A 23,350-nucleotide genomic window follows, 5' to 3' on the forward strand; every position below is an offset into this window, starting at 1 on the left:
GGGCGGGGCAACGGCGGAGATGGGTTTCTGCCGCAGTGCCTGACGGGAGATGTAGTCCGAATGAATTGAAGGCGGGGAGCTGGAAGCAGAAGTGAATGGCTGGAGAGCAATTAGGCAAGGCTGGAATTATAGTCCCGCCCATTAAGGCGACGGCTGCTGCGGCAGTATGGAACAAAATGCGCGGGAGACGTAGTTCGTAAAGGTTCACTTGTGTGAGAAGGACTCCATCTCCCATAGTGCACTGCGGGTCAGTCAGCGAAAGGGGTGTCGAAGAGGTGAATTCAAGCGGGGATTCAACCACGGAGCAACGCCGCCGTACGCTTTGTCTCGACCTCTAAACGTCTTTACTGGTTTCCTTTTCTAGAAAGGCAAAAAAAGACTGGAAGGCCTTTTGTGTGTAGGGAGGGGGGGGGCAAATACTCTGAAGCGGAAGTGACGTCAGATAAGCCGGAAGGAGCGCGGGAGTGTGAGGGGAAAAGCGCTCCTGTTCTGCTTCCGAGGTCAGAGGTCGCGCGGCTGACTGAAGAGGCTGGTCACGATGCTGATCAAAGTGAAGGTAAGAGAGGCTCTCGGCGGTTCCCCACTGGGGAGAGGGGTGGAAGAAGACCGGGGGGGGGGTCACCTCCTCGTGCCCCGGGGCATGACGGGATAGCTTTGCGGCTCCCCTCGCCCCTGCCGCGGTGCATTGTGGGGTACCTGCAGGCACACCCCCCCCTCCCGTCCAGCTCTGGTTGTGTTGCGGGTGGGGCTCCTCCCTTGGCCAAGCGCAGAAAGAGAGGCTCCTCCCACAGCTTCCTCCTGCAGGCAGGAGGTAAACAGGTAGAGCTCCCCCCCCCCCGTCTTTTCACTGTGCTGGGTCATCGCTTCACCTGCTGAATTTCCGCCTGCCATGGATCCTGACTCCCTCGCCTCCTCGTAGGTGCCTAGGCAGGCTATGGAAAGGCTGGTCCATGTCATTTCAGACTTCAAAACTAAGCTGGGTCGGGATAAAACATCACAGGAGAATAAAAATACAACTTTAATGCAATATTAAAAGGTCAAAATAGGGGAGAATCGCAAAGTTTGTACAGTAACCTACTTTTCTCTCTGGGTCAAAGCCTAATCAAAAATCCTCGTATGATAGCGGGGAGCTGATAGTCAGATATATAAGCCCTAGGAGATGCCCAAGTGACCAAATTGTACATAATAATTTTCTTTTGACCACTAGAGAACAGCAATTGGGTTGACACACATTTGGTCTTTGATTAAATTTGTTCTTATTTATTGGTCAGATAAGGATTTTGATCAGGCTTTGACCTGAATAGACAATTTGTTACTGTATTGTTTTGTGATTTTATTTGGACTGCATTTTTATATTGTTACATTGTATTAAAGTACATTATTTTCCTATTATATTTCAAAGTACCGTATTTTTCGCTCTATTGGACGCACCGGACCACAGGACGCACCTAGTTTTTAGAGGGGGAAATCAAGGAAAAAAATATTATCCCCCCCCCCCCAGCCCCAAAGAGCAACGGACAGGCTGCACGCAGCCTGTCCACTTCTCCCAGAGCTTCTTGGGGCTGCGGGGGAAGCCCCAAAGAGCAAAGAAGCCAAGACAGCGCACGGGGTCCATAGCCGCGCAACCTCTCCAGCCAGGAGCTAAACCTCTCCAGTGCAGCTAAAGAAGAAGACAAGGCAGCAAGCGCGATCCATCCCGCTCGCTGCCTTGGCTTCTTTGCTCTTTGGGGCTTCCCACAGCATCTTTAGTCTTGCGCAACGGGATGGATTGCACCCGCTGTCCACCAGGGCTGGACTAGATGACTCCTGGGGTTCCCTTCCAACCCTGCAATTCTATGACCTCGGAAGGTGTTTGGGGTCTCCACCACTGGAGGCTTTTAAGCAGTGGTTGGGGGACCATCTGCCTGGCGTTCTTTAGCTGTGATTCCTACATTGTGTGGAGGCTGGGCTAGATGACCCTTGGGTGGCCCTCCCAACTCTATACAGTCCTACAGTTCTGCGGCAGGAGATCCACAGCCACTTCACACAATGCTCACTCCCAATTTTCATCTAAGAGACATGTGGCTTCAGTGTCTAGGTAGGTACCCCCCTACCTGCCACACTTCCCCCACCCCACTTAAGCTGAGGGAATTCCTGCCCAGAGAAGCTCCCAGCAATCACGGAGCAGGAATCCGCTGCAGCTGTGAGCAGCGGAGGATCCATGGTCTCCTTCCTTCTCTCCTCCATAGTTGCTTTGAAGCAGGAAAGTGGGAGAGGAGCTGCTTACATGAGTGTAAGCTGCTTCCCTCCCACATTGCCGCTTCAAAGCAATCACGGAGGAGGGAATCCGCTGAAGCCTCCAGCAGCGGAGGATCCATGGTCCCCTTCCTTCCCTCCTCCATAGTTGCTTTGAAGGAAGAAAGTGGGAGAGGAGCTGCTTACACGAGTGTAAGCTGCCCCCCTCCCACTTTCCTGCTTCAAAGCAATCACGGAGGGGGGAATCCGCTGAAGCCTCCAGCAGCGGAGGATCCATGGTCCCCTTCCTTCCCTCCTCCGTAGTTGCTTTGAAGGAAGAAAGTGGGAGAGGAGCTGCTTACACGAGTGTAAGCTGCCCCCCTCCCACTTTCCTGCTTCAAAGCAATCACGGAGGGGGGAATCCGCTGAAGCCTCTAGCAGCGGAGGATCCATGGTCCCCTTCCTTCCCTCCTCCGTAGTTGCTTTGAAGGAATATTTTTCCCCCAGCCCCCAAACAGGCAGCTCTCTGCAAGCCATGGGAGCCCAGTGCTGGCTCCTGCTGCTTGCGGAGAGGTCCGCGAAGCCTGGACGCGCTGAGCTCAGTGCGCGCAGGCTTCAGCACGCAGGCAACTCTCCGCAAGCAGCGGGAGCGCTCCCGCTGCTTCTGGAGAGGTCCGCGAAGCCTGGACGCGCTGAGCTCAGCACGCGCAGGCTTCAGCGTGCAGGCAACTCTCCGCAAGCAGCGGGAGCCCAGCGCGGGCTTCTGCTGCTTGCGGAGACGTGCGCGAAGCCTGGAGAGCGAGAGGGGTCGGTGCGCACCGACCCCTCTCGCTCTCCAGGCTTCAGCAAAAGCCTGCATTCGCCCCATAGGACACACACACATTTCCCCTTCATTTTTGGAGGGGAAAAAGTGTGTCCTATAGAGCGAAAAATACGGTATCCTTTCATGTGTTGGTATATAGCATTCATGCAAATGGGAAATTTTAGATTTTAAAAAATATATATTTTAAAACAAGAATAAACAGAATAAATTATCCCTTTGCCCAAAATTTTGTATTTATGAATAAAATACACTAATTTGGTATATAAATTGTTTACAGGGCTGTCTTTTAAATAGCATTTTAATTCATTATTTAAGACTTTTTTTCCTCAGCTGGCCTACAAATGGGAAAAAAAGACTAGAATAAAACAACAGTTTCAAAGACAGCAGTATAGTGAGCCCATCAGAAGTTTAGATTCCATCGGAGACTAGGTTATAAACTATTGAATTGTGGGTGCTGGTCCAGAATTTGGTATTCAGCTCCACAGTTTAATGAGCAGCTCAAAGATGGTGCTGAAGAGCTCCACTAAGTGGTGAAACTGGAGGAAATCATTTTCAGCTGCAAACCCAACATTGAATTTTGGAGCTATTGCCCAAGGTACAATTTTTAAAGTATTTTGTCACTTAATACTGGGATCAAATAGAGCTCAGGAGTTCTGCTGGAACAGAGATGACAAGCTTTTTTTGGCATGACTGCTTCAAAGGTGGGAAAGGTGCCAGGGGAATTCAATGAACTGGGGTGCCACCACCCAGAAGGCTCTAGAGTAGGCTTCCCCAGACCTTGTGCGCTCTAGACATTTTGGACTACAACTCCCGCCAGCCCCAGCCAGCACAGGTGAGGGGACTTGTAGTTCAAAACATCTGAAGGACACTGGATTGTGGAAGACTGCCCATACATCTTATACCTTTCCTACAGTTGTTCATGTTGTAGAGGCACTCACAAAAGAGCTTCCTTGGGTGTTCTTGCTGCGTCGGGGGGGAGAGAATAAGCGGGAAGAGGTGCTCTGTTCAGATGGAGTTCTAGGCATTACCTTTAAGCATTTTTTCCTTTTGCTTTCTCCTCCTTGTTGGCAAACTTGCTGCCAAATGGGGAGCTACCTGATTTGCGTGTGAATCTCGAGGCTTGCTGATCATCAGGCCGCACCCCAGGAATCCCATTTCATGAAAAATGCTAACGCCACAGTCTTCTGTTGACTTGACCGGACTTGCTTCTGGGTTTCAGAGCCAGCAGCTGTGCAAAGGGAAATGGTTTTAACCCAATGTTTTAAATTTCCCCCAACTGCTTTGACATGCATTGGGATGCTGCCTGTCTCCCATTTCCTCTGGTGTTCAGAATGGAGATGGGTGGAAAGATTGCCTCCCATTTCAAATCTGAGTTGTGGATTGCCCCAGGGCAGAAATGGAATGAGCCGGGAATGCTGGAGTGAGGGGTTCTGGGATACTGTCTCTGGTTCATAGTGGAAGAAGAAAGCCGCAAGCTCCAGTTCTGAGCGTGATCAGAGAGAGGAAGGTTATAATGAATTGTGTCCGGGGAGATGGTGGGAGCTACGGACGCGGGTGGCGCTGTGGGTTAAACCACAGAAACTAGGACTTCCCGATCAGAAGGTCAGTGGTTCGAATCCCCGCGACGGGGTGAGCTCCCGTTGCTTGGTCCCTGCTCCTGCCAACCTAGCAGTTCGAAAGCACGTCAAAGTGCAAGTAGATAAATAGGTACCGCTCCGGCGGGAAGGTAAACGGCATTTCTGTGCGCTGCTCTGGTTCGCCAGAAGCGGCTTAGTCATGCTGGCCACGTGACCCGGAAGCTGTACGCCGGCTCCGTCGGCCAATAAAGCGAGATGAGTGCCGCAATCCCAGAGTCGGTTATGACTGGACCTAATGGTCAGGGGTCCCTTTACCTTTACAATCCTGATGCAGAATGAGAAGGGAGCTCTCAAAAAGCACCCAGCCCCACCTTTCTTTGGGAGCAGCAGGAGGAAAAAACATCTTGTCTTCTAGCCTTACTGCCTGAAGAGGTGGCTGAATCATTGTGGGGGAGATGGGTGGCTGCTGGTGGCTGAGGCCTCTCTCTTTTGTTGCAGACGCTCACCGGAAAAGAGATTGAGATTGACATAGAACCCACAGACAAGGTACCTCGGGGAAACAAACATGGCGGGCGGGGTGGTGGTGATGATAGCGGTGCCCTGCACCTACCAGGGGATCACCCGCTTGGTTTTTCCATATGGAGAGAGACATATTATTTGCCCTGGTGTGTGGGGCTGGTTTGCGTCACTGTGGGTCCTGCCCAGCCCCTCACACCAAGGCAAACAACATGTCTCTTCCTCAAGTCCAGTTTTGCAGAACTGGCTGAGATCAAACAGGCCCACTCCCTGTTGAACTTCCAGTGCTGGTGAAACTGGCATTTTAAGTGCCGCCCCCCCCCCCCGATCTTGGGTTCCTTTTTGCGATGTATGCTATATCCCCGCTGTACACCACTTAGAAACTGTGGCATTAAGTGGTACGTAAATTATACTCTGAAGATGAATGGATCGATCCAATTGTGGAGGGAAAGGGGGTTGGTCAGTTGGTACCCATGTCCTCTTTCTTCTGGCCCCCACCCACCCAGGCGTGGCCTGTTATCAGTCTGGCCAGGTGGTGGAGCTATTCCTCCTCTGCCCTCTTGCCCTCAGAAAGTGGGCAATAAGACATGTTTCCCAAGGGCGTCCCTCCGTCCTCTTGAAAGGGCAGCCAGGGCTTTTTCTGGGCAAGCGTGACATCTCCTTCATCAGCGCAACTGAACCACAATGCCCATCCGCCTCCCAGTCCCATTGGTCCCATGTGAGAAACATTTGAGAGGTTCATCAGATCCTTCTGGGCCACATTCAGGAGCTTTTGGGGCAGAGGCCACAAGGACATGGCTGTCAACTTTTCCCTTTTCTTGCGAGGAGTCCTATTCAGAATAAGGGAATTTCCCTTGAAAAAGGGAAATGTTGACAGCTATGCAAGGGTGGGGAGGCCCATATGTTCAGATGTTGCCCTTTGTGACAGCGAAACGGATTGAAAGAGTCAAGCAGGCTGTCCCCCCCCCCCCCCCGGGAAATGAGTTTTCCCTCCGTCAGCCTTGCCCACTAGTGTTGATGTGAGGTTGCAGCTAAAAACTGCTCTGGATAGACTGTGACCCATTTCTGTTCTCCTCTCTCTCTGCCCTCCTTCCCCCCAGGTGGAGAGAATAAAGGAGCGAGTGGAAGAAAAAGAGGGAATCCCGCCACAACAACAGCGACTCATCTACAGCGGCAAGCAGATGTGAGTCCACCGGCAGCGGTGGCTGCTTCCCAGTGTATTGTGGGGAAAGCCTGGCTCTTGTAGTGCTGCTAGGGTGGAAGCAGAGGCTGCCCTAGTGCATTGTGGGATAATTGTTTTATAGGGCGGTGGTCCTCGGGTCTCATCAGGCCAAGCCACAGCACCCGGCCCTACAGGTATGGGGCTGGTGAAAACCTGGCTTAGCCGTGGCAGGGGTTGCAAGCTTGGAAAACGCAGGGCAAAGTGCTGCAGCGCTTTGGAAAGGCATGGCAATAATAATAATAATAATAATAATAATAATAATAATAATAATAATAATAAACATTTATACCCCAGCCAGAGCCGGGCTCAGGGCGGCTAACACCAATAAAATTACAATAAAATGGGGCGGGGAGACAAACAAAAACCAGTTTATTAAAATACAGATTAAAATACCATTTAAAATGCAGCCTCATTTCAATAGTAGCCCATAAATCAAAACCATAAGGGGAGGGAAACGTAAGGGTCAGACTGAGTCCAAACCAAAGGCCAGGCTGAACAGCTCTGTCTTCCAGGCGGAAAGATGCAAGACCCAGATGATTTGTCAGCCCCTTTCAAAACGTTGCAGAGCGCTTCGCAAAGCATTTTACAAGGCTAGCGTGCGACAGAAAAGTCACCTGATGCTATTGTGGCATCAGGTGATTGGCAGGTGGTGGCCCCACGAGGGGTGGAGGAGATAACGATCTGGCCCACTGGCATTTCTGTGCTGCCTTTCCGTGAAAAAACACCCCCAAATCTAGATAGCGACAATAACAGCTGCAATATTTTATATATTAGATGTATATATATATATTTTAAAGCAATATTGCAAGAATGCCATATGAGCATGAGGGGCTAAGAGCAGAGAGAAAAAAGCCAGTTTAGAAACATAATTTCATTCAAAAGGCATATTTAAACACGATAGCAGCAGAAGGAAGCAGTTGAGGTCAAGTTAGCCAAACACCTGCTTTAAATGAAAAGGGTTTTCCCTACTAGAAGAGGGTCATCAGGAAGAGTGCTTCCTTCAGCAGGACGTTCCAAAGTTTGGGACCGGCCACTTCACTTGAAATTCCTGCACTGCAGGGGGTCAGACTAGATGACCCTTGAGGTCCATTCCAACTTTACGATTCTGCAAAAGCCCTTCTTCACGTCCCTGCCAAACACGTTCCATATATCAGTGGGAGAGAGACAAGATTAATAATAATAATAATAATAGTTTATTTGCATCCCGGCCGAGACCAGGCTCAGAGCGGCTAACATCATAAAAACACCACAATATGCATAAAAACAGACATCAATTACAGTGGTACCTCAGGTTAAGAACTTAATTCGTTCCGGAGGTCTGTTCTTAACCTGAAACTGTTCTTAACCTGAAGCACCACTTTAGCTACAGGGGCCTCCTGCTGCCGCCGCGCCGCCGGAGCACAATTTCTGTTCTCATCCTGAAGCAAAGTTCTTAACCCGAGGTAATATTTCTGGGTTAGCGGAGTCTGTAACCTGAAGCGTCTGTAACCTGAGGTACCACTGTAATTAAAATACATCTTAAAATTAATTCAGACAAGTTAAAATCTGGGCAGGTGGCAGTTATCGGGTTGGAGTTGAGAGTGGTTAATACCTGCCAGGACCAACTTTTTACACTGATCCTACAAGGACCTGTGGGTGAGTTGAGGGCCACCTTTGGGCTTGTTTTATACAAAGGAAAGTAAGTCAAACTGCATCCTGCCCAAAGGCCTGGCGGAACAGCTCCGTCTTGCAGGCCCTGTGGAAAGATGTCAAATCCCGCATTGTCTCCAGATTACGTCTCTGGAAATTACAAGCACCCCTGGCCACCTCAGGAGGACAGTTGCAATGTACCTGGGTGTATTCTGTGGCCGGTTGCTCGACTACACAATACATCCGTGGAGACCTTATCCCAGCCTTTGCAAATCTGGAGCCCTCCAGAGATTTGGCAAGTCTGTTGTAGGGGAACGCTGGGAAAGGAAATTATCTTGTCCAAAAATGTTTGCCTCAGTTAATAACGAATGAAATAGCATTATTATGGGCCAAGCCCATTTGCTTTCTTCAACGATATCTTACTGTTGGGGTATGAGCAGGGTAAAAATATTATTATTATTACAATGGTACCTTGGTTTACGAACTTAATCCGTTCTGGAAGTCCGTTCTTAAACCAAAGCGTTCTTAAACCAGGGCGTGCTTTCCCATAGCAGTGGGGGACTCAATTTACAAATGGAACACACTCAACAGGAAGCGAAACATGTTCTTATTCCAAAGCAAAGTTCACAAACCGAAACACCTACTTCCGGGTTTGCAGCGTTCTTAATCCAAGTTGTTCATAAACTAAGCTGTTCTTAAACCAAGGTACCACTGTACTGCTGCTTGGGAAGTGACAGCCATAATGTGTCGTGCTGTATTACATGCCAGTCTAGAGCCCCAGCCCCTGGGGCTTATGGGAGTTGTAGTCCAAAACATTTGTAGGACTCCAGCTTGGCCCTGGGCGCTCTAACTACTCCTGCCTTCTCCTCTTCCCAGGAACGACGAGAAAACGGCCGCCGACTACAAGATCCAGGGCGGCTCTGTGCTCCATTTGGTCTTGGCGCTACGAGGGGGAGGCCTGCGATGATGGCGCACCCGTCCCTCAGCACGTCCCCCTCTCCCTCCCCCCCTCCCCACAAAGGACAGATCTGCCGTTTGCGTGTGGGACACCGCCAGGCTGCGCATAGTTACTCTCCCAAACCCTTTCTTCCTCCCGGATCCAGGAAGAAAATGGCCGCCGCTGCCGCCCACCACTCCGGAGATCTTCCGCAAGCTGTCATTTGAGGGAGGTGCCATTTAGCAGGGGCATTGGGGGGGGGGGAGTCCATGGTTTGTTGCCTTCCTGGGGGATCCCGCATCCCGCCGGCCCCGATCCTCATGCATTTCCACCCCGGCGACTTCTCAAGTGTTGCCTATGCTCGTTGGCTGTGTTTTGCCTCCTCTCGTTCAAATGTCCTTCTCCCTGCCCACTCCCCCTTCCCGCAGTTGAAATGGCTGAATGTTAAATAAAGGTGTTTCACGTGGTTTCTCGAGTTGCAGGCTCGTGACTGTGTTCGACTCTGCTTACGATGTGCCTTTCTCACTAGGGTATTCGGGATCCTCAAGTCAAAAGTGGCTCAAAAGGCATTTCCTTTGGGATCTATAGCACATGGGTAGGCAAACTAAGGCCCGGGGGCCGGATCCGGCCCAATCGCCTTCTCAATCCGGCCTGCAGATGGTCCGGGAATCAGCATGTTTTTACATGAGTAGAATGTGTGCTCTTATTTAAAATGCATCTCTGGGTTATTTGTGGGGCATAGGAATTCGTTCATTATTATTTTTCAAAATATATAGTGTGGCCCCCCACAAGGTCTGAGGGACAGTGGACCGGCCCCCTGCTGAAAAAGTTTGCTGACCCCTGCTATAGCGTGTATGTTTGTACAGTGGTACTTCGGGTTACATACGCTTCAGGTTACAGACTCCGCTAACCCAGGAATAGTGCTTCAGGTTAAGAACTTTGCTTCAAGTTGAGAACAGAAATCGTGCTCTGGCAGTGGGAGGCCCCATTAGCTAAAGTTGTGCTTCAGGTTAAGAACAGTTTCAGGTTAAGAACGGACCTCTGGAACGAAGTAAGTACTTAACCCGAGGTACCACTGTATATGTATGCATAGGGAAACAAGGGCTAACAGAGCTGCTGTTCCCAGATTTTTTTGCGGCAGGAACCATGACAGTAGTGGATTTTCTTCAGTTAACCCCTCCCATTGCAATATTTAAGGCGGCTTTTATTGGGTCAGAACCACAGCGGGCCAAATAAATGTGGAGTCTGCCGGGCTATTAAGTATTAACACAGGCTTATAGAGAGACATTCCTTCGCCTCGGCTTTACACAGGCGTAGAAATTAAATTTCAGACGGAAAGCAGGGCTCTGTTAACAGAGCTGGATGCCTGACTCGGCGGGAAGAGTTTCTGCTACCTCTCTCTAACTCGTGGCGGAGCTTTCCTGTGCAAACATTCCTTGTACAGTCTGAGTAAGCGGATTCTCCTAGCAAAATCCTTCCGCAACAGCCTCTTTTTACATCTCTTCACACGTGCACTGCCTGTCCGTGTATACATCAGGACGTTCCCCCACTACATCATTTATACAAAAGGACGATGTTGGAAGGAGAGTGAGCTCCCCAAATGTTCATTTCATGTCGTGAAATTTCTGGGGTTTGTGAAGGTTTTTGCCTTATTGGGATGAGAGAAAGCGCTGGCGCCAGGGAGCTTGACTGCAGATCCTTGCTGTGTGACTTGATGTCGACCCAGGGGTAGCCAATGGCATTGCCTCTGGGTGTTGAACTACAACTCCCATCATCCCTGGCCATTGGCCGTTCTGCCTGGGCGCATGAGAGTTGGGAGTCCAACATCCAGACAGCACCACGTTGGCGCTCCCTGCCATAGGTAAAGGTAAAGGGACCCCTGACTGTTAGGTCCAGTCGTGACCGACTCGGGTTGTGGCACTCATCTCGCTTTATTGGCCGAGGGAGCCGGCGTACAGCTTTCGGGTCATGTGGCCAGCAGGACTAAGCCGCTTCTGGCGAACCAGAGCAGCGCACGGAAATGCCGTTTAGCTACCTGCTGGAGTGGTACCTATTTATCTACTTGCACTTTGACGTGCTTTCGAACTGCTTGGTTGGCAGGAGCTGGGACCGAGCAACGGGAGCTCACCCAGTCGCGGAGATTCGAACCACCGACCTTCTGATCGGCAAGTCCTAGGCTCTGTGGTTTAACCCACAGCGCCACCTGCGTCCCTCCGCTCCCTGCCATAGGCTGCGCCAAACTGCACCCTGTTTCCTCAAAACACTTTCCTTGTGTCTTAAACACAGGAGATGCCACATGGAAGATGTCACAGCTTGTTCCCAGAAATCAGCTGGGTTGACTGGTCCTGTACAATCCTAAATAGGTCTGCCCCACTCTTCCTCTGACATCTGAGGTTCATAGCTCTGGATGACTTTCTGAGACAGAGCTCTTCTTAACACTGTATCTAGCAAATCTGGATGCCACAGATGTATTTATTTAGGTGGTTTTAAGGCAAACTTCTATGTTTTGAAGAAAACAGCTCCGGCAGTTTATGATGTCCTAAAAACAGCTTGAAAGCCAAATATAAAACCTGCAGTAAAAAAATTCTTAAATCACTTCTGATATTCTGCTCTGTCCCCTTTAATCCCAACAGAAAGATCATTGTCGCATTATTTAAAGAGGTGCCTGAATTAGAAAAAAATATTTAGAGGTGCCCAAAATAAAACCCAAATTTACATTTTGTTTAAAGAGGTGCCCAAGTTTTGAATATATATTTATACAGAGCCCAAATTAACATTTTATATATTGCACCGAAATAATAATCCTTTAAAGAGCAGCTGCAATCAGAATTTTATTCAAAGCGTGCGCAAAATTATTACTTATTTCATGTCTATACCGCTTTATATTTTTAAGAAAAAATCCCAAAGCAGCTTACAGCATATTATTAAAACTTCAATAAAACAATCCAGAATCAAACATTTCTGAAGAAAATCAAATATAGAGTATACAGCCAAAGCAACATAATTAACAGAAAACTAAAATATTACCTTAAAGGATTTCAAAATAAAACATTACAAAGGAGGTCAACTACAGAAGACATGTTTGGAACAAAAACAAATCTTTAACATTTCAAAAGGAAAAAAAGAAACATGGCTAAATGAAGTCAAATATAACATACGCATTTAAAGAAGCATCATTAACAAAAGAAGGAAATATGATCGTAAGCATGACAAAAATCTACCACCCTCGCCTTTCCCTCGCTGCCAATTCCTGCAACAATCACAGCCCATCCTTTTTTAAATATAAAAGGGGGAAAAGCCCTGCTGTGTTGGCAATCTCCTGCCCTCGCCACAACCCCCCGGTACTGAAGGGGTTAACCCGGGGCCGGCCCTGGAACGCTCTCGCAGCCGCTGTTTGCATCCGGAATTTCCGCAGCAGCAGCAGCACGTGGCTCCTCGGCGATCAAGTGAAAGAGGAAGCGCCCGGGTGACAGGCAGCCTGTCATTCATCCGCCGCCGCCGCCGCCGATCTGCTAGTTCCTGGAGGGCCGGATTCTGCAGCTCCCGTTGCTCCTCGCAGGAAGAAAGCGGGGGCCTGATTCGCAGCTCCGCCGGCCCCTGATTGCCTCCTTTTTTTAAAAAAAGAGAGGAGCAAAAGTCTCTTTTTTCCCTAGAGTGCGACCCCTACTTTTCCTGTTTTTGCTTCCTGGAAATAGAAAGGAGATGAGCAAACGGCCGTCGCTGGTTGTGTTTGACTTGGGTAAGTTGCTCCGTCGTTGCTTTGGGGCTCATCCTGTGTGTGTGTGTGTGTGTGTGTGTGTCACCTTGGGCAGAACTTTCCTTCCTTGCACGGGGTTGGACTAGATGACCGCTGGGGTCCCTTCCAACTCGATAATTCTATACTCTTGCTTCATAACCTCCTGGAGTATTTCTGCCTGGTAATGTGTCCTTCAACTCTGGTAGTTGCCTAGATGAAGGGATAGCCAGGGGGTGTTGGGGTGAGAATGTAGAAACTAGCTCACTCTACAAAGGTAAAATTCGCACACTCGTTGCCCCATCCATTTCTGCCTCTGCCCGCTTTGCACATGTGGCCCCCAGAAAGTTGTCCGGCCCTCGGAGCTTAAAAATTAATATGCAAAAGTTTAAAAGGCGCAAGGAGATAGGATAATAATATACTAAGGATGGAATAACAAATAAAGTGAATAACGCAACAATAACAAAAATAATTGTTGGTAAAGAAGATCGCACACGGGTGGGCTGTGGGGGAGGAGGTGAAGGGATTAATGGAAATAGTTAAAGATTGGTATAGGATTTAAGAGATTTAAATTTTTATAAAGATTCTGTAAGGAAAGCAGAAAGCAGCAAGAAATATCAGAGAGTAGATCAGTGTAAATGAAAACATGAGACTTGTGGTTCTGTTACATGATTTTATTTTGGAGTTGTCTGTTTATTTTGGAGTTGTTTGTTGTAAAGAATGTATATTATGTGAATAAAATAATAAAGGAATCAGAAGGTTGTCTGGCCCTTGGGCCGAAGATCCCACCCCCCATAGATTCTGCCTTCAACAAGCAGAATCTGTGTAGTAAAAAGAGACAATTTGGGAAGAATGGGAATGAGTGAAGCAGGCGAAAAACATGAAATTTTATGCTTATGTTTTGGGGGTTAGGGGAATTCAAGGTCAACTGATCTCTCTCTTACAGATTACACCCTGTGGCCCTTCTGGGTAGACACCCACGTGGACCCCCCCTTCCAGAAAAGCAGGTGAGATCTTTAGATGAAGGGTGGAATACAAATTTAATAAACAATAATAATAATATGGAGTGTTTATAGGACTGGTAGTGTTTTTCTGCAGCATCTCATTAACCAGGCATAGGCAAACTCGGGACTACAATTCCCATCATCCCTGACCACTGGTCCTGTTAGCTAGGGATGATGGGAGTTGTAGTCCCAAAACATCTGGAGGGCCGAGTTTGCCTATGCCTGCCATTGACTCACACTAATGTGGCTTTTAATCTGTTTTTGGTTCATTTTCATTTCTCAAAAGTCTTAAATTATTATTGTTAATTCTTCTTGAATTGCATTGTTTTATCTTTTTCGCAAACCTCTTTGAGGGGTTGGTTGTTGGTTTTTTTACAATCAATTTTTACAAATTTTATGAAATAAATAGTGATGGATTTATACTGGGCGATCCGCACACATTGTACCGCTTATTTGATTCCCTGATGCGATTCTTCCCTAAGGTTACCATGTCTTTGTCATCCACATGGGCAACTGTTGTGCTGTAACGCAACGAAAGCGGGGCAAAATAAATACATAAACTAGAACGTTGTTTATATCTCCCTGGTCCTGAATGGAGTACCTGTGCCCCTGAAGGACCAGGTGCACAGCCTGGGAGTCATTCTGGACTCACAGCTGTTCATGGAGGCGTGGGTCAATTCTGTGTCCAGGGCAGCTGTTTATCAGCTCCATCTGGTACGCAGGATGAGACCCTCCCTGCCCGCAGACTGTGTTGCCAGAGTGGTACATGCTCTAGTTATCTCCCGCTTGGACTACTGTCATGCACTCTACATGGGGCTACCTTTGAAGGTGACCCAGGAACTACAACTAATCCAGAATGCGGCAGCTAGACTGGTGACTGGGAGCGGCTGCCGAGACCACATAACACCGGTCTTGAAAGACCTACATTGGCTCCCAGTACGTTTCCGAGCACAATTCAAAGTGTTGGTGCTGACCTTTAAAGCCCTAAACGGCCTCAGCCCAGTATACCTGAAGGAGCGTCTCCACCCCCATCGTTCAGCCCAGACACTGAGGTCCAGCGCAGAGGGCCTTCTGGCGGTTCCCTCACTGCGAGAAGCAAAGCTACAGGGAACCAGGCAGAGGGCCTTCTCGGTGGCGGTGCCCGCCCTGTGGAACGCCCTCCCATCAGATGTCAAAGCGATAAACAACTACCTGACATTCAGAAGACATCTTAAGGCAGCCCTCTTCAGGGAAGCTTTTAATGTGTGACATCTTAGTGTTTTTTGGGTCTTTGTGGAAGCCGCCCAGAGTGACTGGGGAAACTCAGCCAGATGGGTGGGGTACATATAATAAATTATTATTATTATTATTATTATTATTATTATTATTATTATTAAGAAGATGCAGGATTTCATCAGCAGGTTACGGGGCATGTGCCAATTGGGGTGTCCAAACCCCAAAACAATGTCAAACGGGAGTTCTGTGTCTAACTTCTCTGAAACCATCATGAGCACAAATTGTCACTAATGCACAATACAAAGGGCCTTTTGGGGAGCTGTTTCTTCCCCCCACATGGGGAGGAGACCCTGATGTTTGTTTTATGCTTATAGGACTCTGTGCCCCTAAACGCCATGCAGCAGGCAGGAAGCCAACAGGTGAAGCTCTCCTTTGTGTCCTGGGGGAAACTGTATCTGTTGGATTTCTGCCTGCCATGTTAAAAACACATATACCATCCCCACACTTTATTTTCTGTTTTAAAGGCCACAAACCTCACAACTCTTTTGTCAATGTTCCCCTCAGCGATGGCTCAATACAAGACCGCAACGGGCGACCCATAAATCTGTACCCCGAGGTGCCGGCTGTGCTGGAGCAGCTGCAAGCAGAGGGGATCCCTATGGCGGCTGCCTCACGGTGAGTCCAGATCCTGCGCCCATCCCTGCAGGCCCCAAACCGCCTCCATTTATTCTGGTTTACTTGGCTTGGCAGCCCTGTTTAGGGAAGTTTTTAATATTTAACATATTTAACTGTTTTTAACATTTGATTGGGAGCTGCCCAGAGTGGCTGGGGAACTCAGCCAGATGGGCGGGGTATAAATAATAAATTATTATTATTATTATTATTATTATTATTATTATTATTATTATTATTATTAGACTCCATGTCAACAGGGACATCCACACCATGTTTGCTGCTTGCCGACCAACTTAAAGTTCCGTGCTAAAGTTCCGCTGTGTGACTAGTCCCTATGAAGTCTTTTCAAATGTGTCTGTGGGACAGTTTACTGGCTTGCTTTTCTTTCTTGTCCTTGATTTCACTTTGCATTTTGTGTTCTCCTTTTGCGCTTCCGTGTTGCGAACTGCCCTGCGATCTTCGGATTGCGGTGCTATTTTCCTAGAAGAAAGAGGAACTCACCGTGAACGCCTCTCTTACAACGGCAGTGGCACCGACCTGAGAGGTGCTGGGACTTGAGTTCTGGCTGAGAAAAATCCCTGAGCTTACAAATTTAACCTTGTTTGACGATGGGAGACGATTGAAGAATGCGCCTTTGGGGGTGAGGTCAAGATGTTGCCTGCTGTTGCTGCAGAGACGATACGGGAGAGACATGTTTTGTTGCAGCTGGGGCAGAGTAAGGCATCCGGTTGCATCGTGGTACAGTGGTACCTCGGGTTAAGTGCTTAATTCATTCCGGAGGTCTGTTCTTAACCTGAAACTGTTCTTAACCTGAAGCACCACTTTAGCTAATGGGGCCTCCTGTTGCCGCCACGCCGCCAGAGCACAATTTCTGTTCTCATCCTGAAGCAAAGTTCTTAACCCAAGGTACTATTTCTGGGTTAGCAGAGTTTGTAACCTGAAGTGTATGTAACCCAAGGTACCACTGTATTTCTTCTCTCCGTTCTCCTCCCAGCAGTCATTTCTCCTCAGGTCCCTGCTACGGATGCACAACTTGACTGCCCGTCTCCAGGCACTGCGGTCGTCTGCAAGGGGTATTATTTAATAAACAAGACTTATAAGCGATCTCAAATATGAATCTCTCCACCCCTCCCTCTCTCTTCCTAGGACAGGTGAGATCCGAGGGGCTAATCAGCTGTTGGATCTCTTCAGCCTGAACCGCTTCATCCGCTACGCAGAGATCTACCCGGGCAGCAAAGTCACCCACTTTCAGAAGTAAGGGAAGACCTACATTGCGTTGGTTGGGGGCAGGTGGCTGTGAAAAGAGGAGCCTGGACAAGCCATTGGCTCTTTGTACGCCCTCACAGTGATGTCCCCCAAGTTCTGTCCGTTTCTTGGGCCTAATCCTGCCCGCTGGTTGGTTTATTTGAATTTTTTTATTATTACAGTCCAGTTCTGGCTCACTTACAATATCAGGAAAATACACATAAAACACAACAGGAATACATTGAATTGCAATTGGGTATAACAGAGACAGTTCAGATACAGTGGTACCTCGGGTTAAGTACTTAATTCGTTCCGGAGGTCCGTTCTTATCCTGAAACTGTTCTTAACCTGAAGCACCACTTTAGCTAACGGGGCCTCCTGCTGCTGCCGCGCTGCCGAAGCACGATTTCTGTTCTCATCCTGAAGCAAAGTTCTTAACCCGAGGTACTATTTCTGGGTTAGTGGAGTCTTTAACCTGAAGCATATGTAACCTGAGGTACCACTGTATAGTGGCAGTTAAAAATATATATTAAATCTTGATCACTAAAATATAACCTAGAATTGTCATTTAAAACCCTAATCATTTTGGTAGTACGGTTTAATCCGGCCCCTGTTTTGTAGTTTATTTCCTGGGGTAAAATCCTAAAAAAAAGCTCACCAACTTCAATCATTAAAAAAAAGGTTAACGACTTTGGTTGGCCCTTTGTTCTGCCCTCACGGCCCTTCACTTCATCAAATCTGGCCCCCTGTGAAAAAAGTTTGGACACCACTGACGGTTGGCACGCCATTGGCAAGGCTGTTCTATGGGAGCAACGGGACGACGAGTTCTAATTCTCCCCCTCGCTTGCTCCTCCTCAGGTTGTCTCAACAAACCGGGGTTCCCTTTTCACAGATGCTCTTCTTCGACGACGAAAGCCGCAACATTTACGACGTCAGCAAATTAGGTAACGGGGAGAAATGTGCCCGCTGCATGTGACCCCCTCGCCCCTAGGCGGCGGAGGCTGCTGTCTGTGGGGCAAAGGGGGCGCCCGCCTCACTCTTGGGAGCTGCTGTAGGTCAGTGGAGACAAGCCGGAGCTAAGCGGACCCCAAGGCTGACTCTGAATGTCACCTTCCTATGAAGGGGGGGGCAGGGATATGTGCAATCTATTTCCCCCCTATTTCGCTTCCACGTAGGAGTCACATGTATCCTCGTCCCCAATGGCATGAACCTGTCCCTCCTGAAACAGGGCCTAGAAGCCTTCGCTCGCTCCTGAGTGCCGCCTGCGGCTGACGCAAACCGGACCTCTCTCGTCATGTGTGGAGTGTGCTGGCGGGGGCGGGATTTTGACCCCGTGCAATAAACCCTCTACGTGTTTCCCTGCCGCGCATCTTTTTACACGCGTGTTAACAGCCTGGACTTACCTGATAGGCACCTTGCTGTAGCGTTCCCAAAGCAAAGGATTGGACTTTGATTAATAAAATACAGTGGTACCTTGAGTTAAGTACTTAATTCATTCCGGAGGTCTGTTCTTAACCTGAAACTGTTCTTAACCTGAAGCACCACTTTAGCTAATGGGGCCTCCCGCTGCTGCTGTACCGCCGGAGCCCGATTTCTGTTCTCATCCTGAAGCAAAGTTCTTAACCTGAAGGTACTATTTCTAGGTTAGCGGAGTCTCTAACCTGAAGCGTATGTAACCTGAGGTACCACTGTACACACGAGGCTTGGCCAGCAAGACTCTGGGGAGAGGTGCCAATAATAATGATAATAAACCCTCTCCACCCCTCAGCCCAGGTCGTTTTATTCACAAAAGGACATTTTACACAGTGTCCGTAAGAACCGATCAGATTTCCTCTGAGCGTTTCAAAAAACCCCACGTGGGACAAAGTCGGATCAGAAGAAATCCTGTTAACTACAAAGACTACTTTGAGCATGCATACATAAAAAGGTAAAGGTACCCCTGCCCGTACGGGCCAGTCTTGACAGACTCTAGGGTTGTGCGCCCATCTCACTCAAGAGGCCGGGGGCCAGCGCTGTCCGGAGACACTTCGGGTCACGTGGCCAGCGTGACATCGCTGCTCTGGCGAGCCTGAGAGTAAATAAAACAGGACTAGAGGAATGCATTCAGCAAAACCCCGGAGGTCATAAACAGGCAGGGAAGGAAGGAAGGATGGCAAGGAAAGAGTATTTACCATCTCCTTGTGAACTCTCTTCCTGGCCTTTAAAGGTAAAGGTAAAGGGACCCCTGACCACTAGGTCCAGTCGTGACCGACTCTGGGGTTGCGGCGCTCATCTCGCTTTACTGTACAGCTTCCGGGCCATGTGGCAAGCATGACTAAGCCGCTTCTGGCGAACCAGAGCAGCGCACGGAAACGCTGTTTACCTTCCCACCGGAGCGGTGCCTATTTATCTACTTGCACTTTGATGTGCTTTCGAACTGCTGGGTTGGCAGGAGCAGGGACCGAGCAACGGGAGCTCACCCCATCGCAGGGATTCGAACCACCGACCTTCTGATTGGCAAGTCCTAGACTCTGTGGTTTAACCCACAGCGCCACTCAAACTACATCAAAGAAGCTACCTACTATCTTTATGACCCAGGATGCCTGATGAAGCAACTGGCAACTGGTCTTGTCCAATAGAATATTAAAAACACGATAAAACATCAAACATTAAAAGCTTCCCTAAACAGAGCTGCCTTCAGATGTCTTCTAAAAGTCAGGTAGCTGTTTATTTCCTTGACATCTGATGGGAGGGCGTTCCACAGGGCGGCGCCACCACCGAGAAGGCCCTCTGCCTGGTTCCCTGTAACCTCACTTTTCGCAGGGAGGGAACTGCCAGAAGGCCCTCAGAGCTGGACCTCAGTGTCCGGGTTGAACGATGGGGGTGGAGACGCTCCTTCAGGTATACTGGGCCGAGGCCTTTTAGGGCTTTCAAGGTCAGCACCAACACTCTTAATTGTGCTCGGAAACGTCCTGGGAGCCAATGCAAGTCTTTTACGACTGGTGTTATATGGTCCCGGCAGCCACTCCCAGTCACCAGTTTAGCTGCCGCATTCTGGATTAGTTGTAGTTTCCGGGTCACCTTCAAAGGTAGCCCCACATAGAGCGCATTGCAGTAGTCCAAGCGGGAGATAACCAGAGCATGCACCACTCTGGCGAGACAGTCTGCGGGCAGGGAGGGTCTCATCCTGCATACCAGATGGAGCTAGTAGACAGCCACCCTGGATGCAGAATTAACCTGCGCCTCCATGGACAGCTGTGAGTCCAAAATGACTCCCAGCCTTTTCCAACTTTGCACCTTCCAGTTTTTTGGAATACAATGCTCCTTCGCTGGAGGTTTTTAAGCAGAGGTTGGGTGACCATCTGCCATGGATACTTCAGTTGAGATCCCTGCATTGCAGGGGGTTGGACTAGATGGCCCTCGGGTCCCTTCCAACTCGACAGTTCTATCATTCTGTGAACTCTGATGGGAGCCGCAGCCCAAGAACTGCCTGGTGGGTTGCTGGTTTCTAATTGGCTGAGGTAGGCAGGAGCAAGTTAAGGCTCACTTCCTCTCTCTTTCTCACTGTGGGATCAGACACTTATTTATCGCGTAAAATTGATATAACGTTTGTTAAGAACCAAGCGCAGAGAACAAAGGAATACACAGAAGAGTTGGCACAATTGTGCTTCTTGCAATATCTTTACTCTGCTCTTTCAAGCAGGCAATGCAATGCACCTCCTAAAAGTCATGAGTAGTGTGGGTTTGTTTTTGCTTTGTTTTTTATTTTTTTTTATAAAATATTTATTGAAAATTTTAGACATTATAATCACCCAGCACATATAGACCCATCACCAAGATACAGTAAACAAAGAAAGACATAAAAAAGAAAAAGTTAACACATAATACAAAAAACATAACCATATTTTCTTCACTTTTTGCACTTCCTCACATCTCTCGTTCCTGCGTTCCTAGTTTGTAAAATTTTAAACAGCAAATTATCACCTTGTTTCAGTTCTTATTTTATATTCTTCCAATATTCTGTCTCTAATTTTGAGTACTTTTATCAAAAACTTAAATACTTAATTTAGACGTAACATTACTCCAAAATTTATCCTCTTCTCTAGTCTCACCTATTCTCATGTTCCTTTCAGCTCGTTTGCTGGTGCCATGTTATTTTCAATCTTGCATCCTTCCTAGCACTCATACAATTTACAGTGTTTTTGTAAATAGTCCTTAAATTTGTTTTTTTAAAATTTGCTTTGTTTGTTTTTTAAAATGCAATATCCAGGATCAGGTCAGTTAGGCCCAATGCTTCCCCTCCCCTTTTTTATTATTAAAAGCAATGGCCAGGCCCTACAGTCTTTCACCCTCAATATGCTCACAGTGCTGAGCTGCAGTTACTACTGGGGAAGGTGTACTTTGCACATGGCCAGAGACATGCTTGTCTTTGTTGTAAACAAACATTTGCCCTTGTTCCCTTATGGGGTGTCCAAGAACCCATATAGAGTCTTTATGTAGGTTCCCTATTGGTAGGAGAAAATAACAGAGGCCAACCAGAGAATATTGAGAAGCAAAGCAGCTAGTATGCCTGATCTTTATTGATCTATTGCGACAGGGTGCTCCCCTCACCCGCAGGAGAGGAGGAGGAACCCAGAACAAAGGTGTGCCTGTCCTTATATAGACATTTTAAATTCCCTGCCCTGGAGCTCAAGACCACCCCTCAGATACATCATAGAAAAGGCGGTCTACAGCAGAAATCTGAGTGCGTTGTTTATCTCGTCTGACAGGTTACCTGTTAATGCTAACTTGATTGGATACCCTGGGGAGCCTGGCCAGTCTTTTGTAATGACAAATACTTAGTTCCTGAGCCAGGTCACAGGCTCACCCTATTCAAACACAGACATACCCTTAAGACAGGATTTGTGAAGGAAAAGACAATGGGGAGGCTTTTCCATTTTCCTTTGACCTTGCAGAGAAAACATTTGGTCAGCTTGGGAATCAAAAATGGTTTTAGGTTGGTCTTCCTCTGCTGATCTATGTACATGCTTGGTTGGTACATTTATGAACATTGATTATATATCTAAGACTTTAAAATTCTTATCACATCTTCAATTAGTTCATGTTTTATTTAAACAACAATAATACTTTAAGGAAAAGGTGTGAATGCCCAGAGCCAAGTGGGAAGAGACATGTCAGCCAGATTACAAAGAAGTGCTTTTAACATAGGGGACTCTAGATTTTTTTTTTGGTTTGTCAGCCTCAGCCAATAAAACAGGGATGATGGGAGATAGGAGTCTTAAAACAGAGGAGAGTCAATGGATCTCCATCTCTGGTATAGTAAACATGGACAATCAGTGTGAAAAGGAGGGGAGCCCCCACCCCTAATTCTTTCCACCACAGTGGAAGGCTATACCTGTTGGATTGTGAAATCTCCCGCAGCTTTTTAAAGATCAGGGGCGCTATTATGGGATGGGTGGGGCAGCTTGGGGTGGAGACCTTCAAACTGCAGGCAAAATGATTAATGTGGACACAGTCCCATAAAACCAGGCAGATCATATGGCCCCTGTACGAAATGGATCTTCATAATCTAATTTCGAGACTACAAAATTCTGTTTCAGGATTGGAAAGGGGTTCTGCGCGGCTCCTTTAAGAGAGGGAGGGGGAAGAGAGGGAGAGACATCACGTCATATGATTCCCTGCCCACGTTTTTGTCCCGTGCCCAGATTTGGTGCAAAGAGATACCATTAATTGGACGCTCACCGCAACCTCAACTTCCGGTTTCCATTTGTAAAACCACCTCCCATGTGCGGGGCAAGCGTGGTGGAGCGATGACGGAATCCATGGCTAAAAACCAGTCCCAATTGCCAAAATCCAAACAAGGCGAGAGCTTCTCCTTTCGTTGCTGCTCTTTGAAGCAGCCATAGTGTTTGTTTGTTTTTAATAAAAATTTTAAAAAATCACTGGGTTGGTCCCAGTCTTCTAGAGTAAGTTATTTGCACTAGATTCCAAATTAAATCAGTAGGACTTGGGCCACGATTAATTAGCCTCATTGGGAATGAACTGCAATTAATAAATGAGTCTCGGTCGAACCCATTTTTTAAAAAAATGCAATTCCACTCCCATTCCACATAAGAGGAGTGTAGCCAGTTCAAATTGGGAACCTGATGTCTCTATAGAGAACTAGGAAGACTGGTACCCCTTTGCCCTGGTCCTTCCCTATTGTCATGTGATAGGTGGGGGGGGGATGGAGGCGGTGTAAGGCTGGGAGGTGGATGAAGCCGGAAGAGGAAGTCCAGTGAATTACCAACCAGGCGAGATGAGTGGCTTGGGAAAGCTCTTCGGGAAGGGTGAGCCCCTACATTTACATTCCCCCACCCTGAAGGAGGGTGGTATCGCCCAATCGCCATAGGGGATCGCGGACAGCTGGGAGAAACCATTTGTGTCTGGGGGGGGGAGGAGGGAGGAGAGGAAAAGAATCTGGCTTGGTGGAGGGAGAAAAACAAAGGAGGGAAACGTATTGAAGGAAGGGGAAGGGTTCATTCCAAGCTTTTTCGGGGGGGGGGGGACTGGACTGTACCATATTTCCAAAAAGCTCTGTT

At 48.1% G+C, this 23,350-nt stretch overlaps 3 protein-coding genes across 3 annotated transcripts in view; all 3 read left to right on the top strand.

The window, feature by feature from the left end:
* Positions 1 to 99: 99 nt before the first annotated feature.
* Positions 100 to 9,385, top strand: NEDD8 (NEDD8 ubiquitin like modifier). Its single transcript, XM_028703384.2, has 4 exons — positions 100 to 556; positions 5,113 to 5,160; positions 6,231 to 6,313; positions 8,858 to 9,385. The coding sequence occupies exons 1-4, from the start codon at positions 539 to 541 to the stop codon at positions 8,946 to 8,948; spliced, it is 240 nt and encodes a 79-aa protein (XP_028559217.1). The 5' UTR covers positions 100 to 538; the 3' UTR covers positions 8,949 to 9,385.
* A 2,952-nt stretch (positions 9,386 to 12,337) lies between these two features.
* MDP1 (magnesium dependent phosphatase 1) lies at positions 12,338 to 18,148 on the top strand. The gene is made up of 6 exons (XM_028716541.2): positions 12,338 to 12,657; positions 13,598 to 13,658; positions 15,435 to 15,545; positions 16,692 to 16,799; positions 17,649 to 17,734; positions 17,966 to 18,148. Exons 1-6 carry the CDS (start codon positions 12,621 to 12,623, stop codon positions 18,043 to 18,045), a joined length of 483 nt encoding a protein of 160 aa, XP_028572374.2. The 5' UTR covers positions 12,338 to 12,620; the 3' UTR covers positions 18,046 to 18,148.
* Positions 18,149 to 22,968: 4,820 nt separating this feature from the next.
* Positions 22,969 to 23,350, top strand: part of TM9SF1 (transmembrane 9 superfamily member 1) — a 41,624-nt gene continuing 41,242 nt past the window's right edge. The window contains exon 1 of the mRNA XM_077917813.1: positions 22,969 to 23,098. Coding sequence (XP_077773939.1) covers positions 23,068 to 23,098 — 31 coding nt within the window. The 5' untranslated portion in view covers positions 22,969 to 23,067. The remainder of the gene's footprint in view (positions 23,099 to 23,350) is intronic.

The sequence above is a fragment of the Podarcis muralis genome, chromosome 13 (genome assembly GCF_964188315.1).
Source record: "Podarcis muralis chromosome 13, rPodMur119.hap1.1, whole genome shotgun sequence".
In the NCBI taxonomy this organism is placed as follows: domain Eukaryota; kingdom Metazoa; phylum Chordata; class Lepidosauria; order Squamata; family Lacertidae; genus Podarcis; species Podarcis muralis.